Below are 6,016 nucleotides of genomic sequence, written 5' to 3' on the forward strand. Positions count from 1 at the left end.
TTTTCTATTTCTTCCGCTTTCAGTTTTGGTATTTTATACATTGCTAGGAATGCATCCATTCTTTCCAGATTACCTAATCTGTTGGCATATAGTTGTTCATAATATGTTCTTATAATTGTATTACTTGGGTGTTGGTTGTGATATCTCCTCTTCCATTCATGATTTTGTTTATTTGGGTCCTTACTCTTTTCTTTTTGATAGATCTGGTTAGGGGTTTATCACTCTTATTGATTCTTTCAAAGAACTAGATCCTAGTTTCCTTGACCTGTTCTCCTGTTCTTTTGGTTTCTATTTCATTGATACTATAATTTTTATGAATTTTCCTCTCCTGCTGGGTTTGGGCTTTATTTGCTCTTCTTTCTTCATCTCCTTTAGGTCTAAGATTAGCTTGTGCTTTTGAGACTTTTCTTGTTTCTTGTGAAAGGCTCATATTGCTATGAACTATCCCTTTAGGACTGCCTTTGTTGCATCCCAAATGTTTTGAAGAACGGTGTTTTCATTTTCATTTGTTTCCATAAATTTGTTTATATTCTTCTTTAATTTCAGGCTTGATCCATGGAATGCTCTGATTATATCTGTGAAGTCCATCTGGCCCAGTGTTTCATTTAAAGCCCATGTATCCTTGTTAATCTTCTATTTAGATGATCTGTCCATTGCAGTGAGTGGGATGTTAAAGTCCCCTACTATTATTATATTATTATTGATATGTTTCTTTAATTTTATTATTAATAGGTGTATATAATTGCCTGCCACTATGTAAGGGGTGTAAATACATATAATTTTCAGATCTTCTTATTGGATACCCCCTTTATATAGGGCCCTTCCTCATCTGTTCTTACAGTCTGGTTTAAAATCTAATTTTTCTGATATAAGGATTGATAACCCAGCTTTCTTTTGATGACCATTAGCATGATAATTGGTTCTCAATCACCTCAGTTTCAATCTGGAGGTGTCTTTAGGTATAAAATGAGCATTTTGTCGATAGCATACAGTTGTGTCTTGCATTTTATCTAATGATACCCTGTGTCTTTTGATTGGAGTATTTAGTCCATTTACATTCAGAGTTACTATTGAAATATATGCATTTAGTGGCATTGTATTAATTGTAAAGTTACTATTTCTGTGTATTGTCTCTATTCCTTTCTGATCTATGTTACTTTTGGCTCCCTCTTTGCTTAAAGGATCCCTTTTAATGTTTCTTGCAGGGAGGATTAGTTAATCACAAGTTCTTTTGCCTTCTGTTTGTCCTGCAAACGTTTTATCTCTCCTATTTTTTTTTGTTTTTTTTTTTTTGCTTATTAGATTTTAATAACGTCCTGAAATATAGTCACTCATTACATTTTATTGAAGAAATACCTGATTTTGCTCCAAGTTGCTTGATTCTTCATATTGCATAAAATTTATCAGTGGGGATTAAGAATAGCTGAGTAATCTAGTGGAGAGTAGCATATAACACACAGAGTCAATAAACTGGCAGTTGGAGCTCTTGATTTTCTCCATGGCTTCTTTGGAAGCAAAATCCTTAACCATGTGATACAAAGTAGAATGAAACTCAGTTTCTTCTTTAAGGGCTTCAGAGAATGTCTCACTGTTTTCGTTGATCTTGAGCCTTTGTGCTCTGTTACCACTAAACATTAAAAGGGTCCAATTAGGATTCTGAATAGGTTCTTCAGTAAGGTATTCACTCAGCTTAACTATAACTTTTTTTGAAGTACATACTACATTCCACTTGCTCCAACCAAATGCAAAAGCAGAACTTAGCAGGGCCAGTTGTCGATAAGCTTTCAATTCCACCAAAGGATCCTTATAATTTATAATAACATAAAAATGAGAGTGTCCACTAGGGAAGATATTTAATCCAGTTTCTTTCAAAGCAAAAATGAAAGAAATCGGAGTCATCCATTTTCCTTCCAAAGTAGATGAATGCTTTTTGTCACTTAGTTTGATTGATGCTAACATGCAGAGGTTTTCCTTAATTTGTATTTGAACTTCAGTAAATACTGTAGTCACGGTCAAAAGTACTTTATTCACACCAAGTGGTCTTAGTTCCCATGACTGGAAGGGCATATTAACATGAGTATCTTGAATCAAGATAACAGGGCCAAACGTTTCTAGGCTGAATGTTATAAGTCTTTCTTCTGATTTATAAGAGACATTGCTGATGCCATCAGTTTGCCAATGTTTACCTTCAGCATCCCACCTTGCAACCATAGGATCCTCAAAAAAGATTACATTCTCTTGAACCTCAAGCGTGACCTCTATGGGTGGGAAAGCATTTTCTGTTTCTACATCTTCAGTAGTTTCTGGAGGATATATGTATTTCTGCAATCCTTCTTTGAGTATTTCTACAATCATCCAGCTTTTCATTGTTTTATACTGTGGGGGAAGCTCCAAAATATCCAAGTGGTACACTCCACCCAGGGTTGTAAATTGGTATAAGTCGACCTCATTGTCTTCAAAGAAAGTCGGTTTTTCAGTAGCATTCTCTATCAGCAACAACTGTGCTGATAAAACTGTTTCACTTAATAATTTCATCTCCAGTTCACATTTTGTGGCGTCAGATTCTTCCTGGACAAAACTCGTTTGTACTTCAATATCACCTTGTTCCTCACATTTTGTTTCTTCTTCTTCGTGAATAGAGTTAGACTCATTTTCTAGTTGTTTATTCTCTTCTGGGAGCTCTTTGCTGATTGCTGCTTCTACACTCTTGACTTCATCTCTGACAAACTGTGGTATTCTGGTAGTATGTCCTTGGAATGATGTTGAGATGGGGCGCAGTGGTGTGACATGGTCATAGTGTGTATGTAGGAGTCGCAAAGCAATGTCACTTGTTGCCAAAATCCTTGGAATTTCAAATCCAGTTTGTGTTTCAGAGAATCTGACACTTTTGTACCTTGGATTCTTCTTGAGGTTTGCCCACACATATAGAGTAACATTTTCATCTTGAATGACTTTTTCCATATTTCCACTGTCCAGATCTGCTAACGTACTAGCTTGTCTGAGAAGTATTTCTGTGGCTATATTAAACTTAAGATGAAGGAGCTCCTGCATTTCTAGAATTGATCCTTGGTATTGTATTATATTTTTATCTTCCAAATAATATGGTGGCGTTTCCAATAAAATTAATTTCAATTTCTCAATTAACTGGGGGAAAGAAAATACACAACTCCAGCTGTCTCTAGCCATTCCCTTCCACATTTAGCACTAGTTTACTCTTTGCAATCACTTCCTCAAAGGTCTCATTTGTTTCTTCTTTCCATAGACTAATGAAAGTATTAATTTCTGGGGCTATTGAAGGATCAGGACTCCCATCACATTGAATGTAGTGTTTCCACTGAGAAAGCAATCTAGTATCTTGTTTTAATTTCTCTGCTTCAGGAAAACACCTCTCTAATAAAGAAAGTTCTTCAAGTTCTTCATTTCTCCTTTCTAGATCTTTTGCTTCGAGTTGATTCCATTTTTCTCTCTCAATCCGTTCTAGTTCAAGCCTTTCCATTTCTTCTTTTTCATATTTCACACGGGCTTCCTCTTCCTCTTTTTGCCGTCTTTCCTCCTCCTCTTGTAGCTGCTTTAATCGTTCAGCTTTGGTGACTTTCTTCTTCTTTCTGCCAGACTTGATCTTGGATTTATCAGCCACCAGAGTTTTCAGCCAACAGTAAGTTTCTACTGCTTAAGCCATTTTGTTTCACTTTGTTACTTGGCAGCCCTGGAAACTAATACAGTAGATTTGTTTGGAGTCCAGGATGTTGCTGGAATCTGAATCTTAACAAGTATTCCAGATGTGGTAGAAGCGAATGTTCCAGGAACATTTTGAAAAACCTTGCATTCTGCAGCCAGCACAACCTCTGCAGGCGGCCAAATCCTATCTCTCCTATTTTGAATGACAGCCTTGCTGGATAAGGTATTCTTGGCTGCATATTGAATATATCATGCTAGTCACTTCTGGCCTGCCACGTCTCTGTGGATAGGTGTGTGGACAGTCTAATGTTTCTACCCTTGTAGTTTAAAGATGTCTTGTCTTGAATGGCTTTCAGGATTTTCTCTTTGTCTCTGATCTTTGCATGCTTCACTATTTATGTTGAAGTGTTGATCTATTTTTAGTATTTTGAATGGCATTATCTGTGCCTTCTGTACTTGAATGCCTCTTTCCTTCTCCAGATTAGGGAAGTTCTCTGCTATCATTTGCTTTAATATACCTTCTTCCACTCTCTCTCTTTTCTCTTTTTCTTAAATCCCAATTATTTTAATACTATTTCACTATATGGTCACTTATCTCTTAAGTCTCCCCTCATAATTCTGTAGTTTATCTCTTTTCCTTGACTCCTTTAGTTGCCATCATTTTAAATCTTATATCACTAATTCTTTCTTCTGCCTCATTTATTCTAGCATTTAAAGGTTCAATTTTATTGCATCTTATTAATAGCCTTTTTTATTTCAGGCTTTATTTACTTTATTTACTTTATTGACACAAGTAGCCAATAGGACATTTTAGTTCTTTCATTTCTCCAGAAATGGGTTCTTTAGTGTCTTCTATGCTTTTCTCAAGCCCAGCTAGCATCTTTATAATCATTAATCTGAACTCTAGTTCAGTTGTCTTACTTTTATCCATACTGATTAGGTTCCTGGCCATCTGTATTGCCTTTTGTTCTCTTTTTTGATGTGAGTTTTTCTGTTTTGTCATTCTTTTGGAAAGTGGTCATTTTTCTAGTTGTAAAATTGCAACAATTCTTTTCTTAGATCTCTGGCTGACTTCACAGTTGTTCAGAATAACTTGATGATTAGGTGAATTCCTGGGATCAGACAAAACTAAGGTCTCCTACTCCTCTGCCATCTTGGAAAAACTCTGTAGTCTTAACAACATAATTCTTATAAAATAATAATTTTAATTTGAGTTTTATGCTATAGTTTTGGACTCTATAAATTTAACTCACACTGCATATAGTCAATGTCTTTTCTAAGATAGTAAATATAATTTTTCTTATTTATACAAATAATAGGCAGATATTGTTTCTCACTTTACACAAGACAGCATGGAAGAGAAAGAACAAAAAATACTAAAGAACTAGTTCTAACTGTACAAAATTTTGTTTCTGCAAAGAGTAAGTTTGAACTGCCCAAAACATTGTTTGTGCAAAGAATAAGTTCTTTTTACAATTATTTTTGACAAAAAAATCAAAACATATATGTACATTATAGATTTTACAGCTAAATGGATTTACCAAATTCTGATTGTATACTTGAAAGATTGGAACCAAATGTAGGATATGAAAGTAGGTCTTTGTATCACTTGTCCCATAGCTTGTATTGTCTCTATTAATTCTGAATCATTTTCATCCAATAAAAGTCAGGGAGATGCAGCACTAGTGGAAGAATTAAAGAAGGGGGGTGTGTTATTTGACAGAAAAACATAGTGAGATTTTCATTATTTGAAATTAATTCAGCATGAGTCACTATATCTTTATAATATATGGTTGGGTTGAAATGGAAGCCATTAGAGACTAGAGTTTAGAATGAGCCATTCATGTGGATACTCACTCTGTCCAGGGTAACTCAACGAAGAGAAGGATGAGATACTTTCCTCAAAGTGCTTTAGCTACAAAAATGCTTCCTCTAGCTAGATGGATCTAGTATACCACTAAACAAAAGAATGAAGAGAAAAGAAAAACTGGAGATAAAGGATTTCTGAAAAGAAAATAGAGGGATAGCCTGGGGGATTCAGTTGATTAAGCATTTGTCTTTGGCTTAGGTCATGATCCCAGGGTCCTGAGATCGAATCCCATGTCGTTCTCCCTGCTCAGTGGGAGTCTGCTTCTCCCTCTCCCTCTGTCCCTCACCCTGTTCAGGTGCACACACTCTATCTCTCAAATAAATAAATAAATAATCTTTTGAAAAAATGAAAATGAAATGATTAAGTATAGTTGAGACAACTGGAAAAAATATGTGTTAAAAATTCATTCAAGTGTTTACATTGTGGCTTAAGTAGGCTTTTGTTGGCAATTTGGGAATCTAGTTACCA

The 6,016-nt window shown here is 35.3% G+C and overlaps 1 protein-coding gene across 1 annotated transcript; it reads right to left on the reverse strand.

The window, feature by feature from the left end:
- Positions 1 to 1,322: 1,322 nt before the first annotated feature.
- On the reverse strand, positions 1,323 to 3,632 carry LOC112933607 (dynein axonemal intermediate chain 7-like). The gene is made up of 2 exons (XM_072743324.1): positions 3,197 to 3,632; positions 1,323 to 3,144 (listed from the first exon to the last, which is right to left on the reverse strand). The coding sequence occupies exons 1-2, from the start codon at positions 3,494 to 3,496 to the stop codon at positions 1,414 to 1,416; spliced, it is 2,031 nt and encodes a 676-aa protein (XP_072599425.1). The 5' UTR covers positions 3,497 to 3,632; the 3' UTR covers positions 1,323 to 1,413.
- Between the last annotated feature and the right edge of the window lie 2,384 nt (positions 3,633 to 6,016).

The sequence above is a fragment of the Vulpes vulpes genome, chromosome X (genome assembly GCF_048418805.1).
Source record: "Vulpes vulpes isolate BD-2025 chromosome X, VulVul3, whole genome shotgun sequence".
Lineage (NCBI taxonomy): Eukaryota > Metazoa > Chordata > Mammalia > Carnivora > Canidae > Vulpes > Vulpes vulpes.

Excerpts from the sequence above, each read along its gene's own strand:
- LOC112933607 (XM_072743324.1), bottom strand. The coding sequence starts at position 3,496 with ATGGAAAGGCTTGAACTAGAACGGATTGAGAGAGAAAAATGGAATCAA. Across the intron at positions 3,145-3,196 it reads AGAGTAAACTAGTGCTAAAT|TTAATTGAGAAATTGAAATT; the intron begins GTGGAAGGGAAT and ends TCTTTCCCCCAG.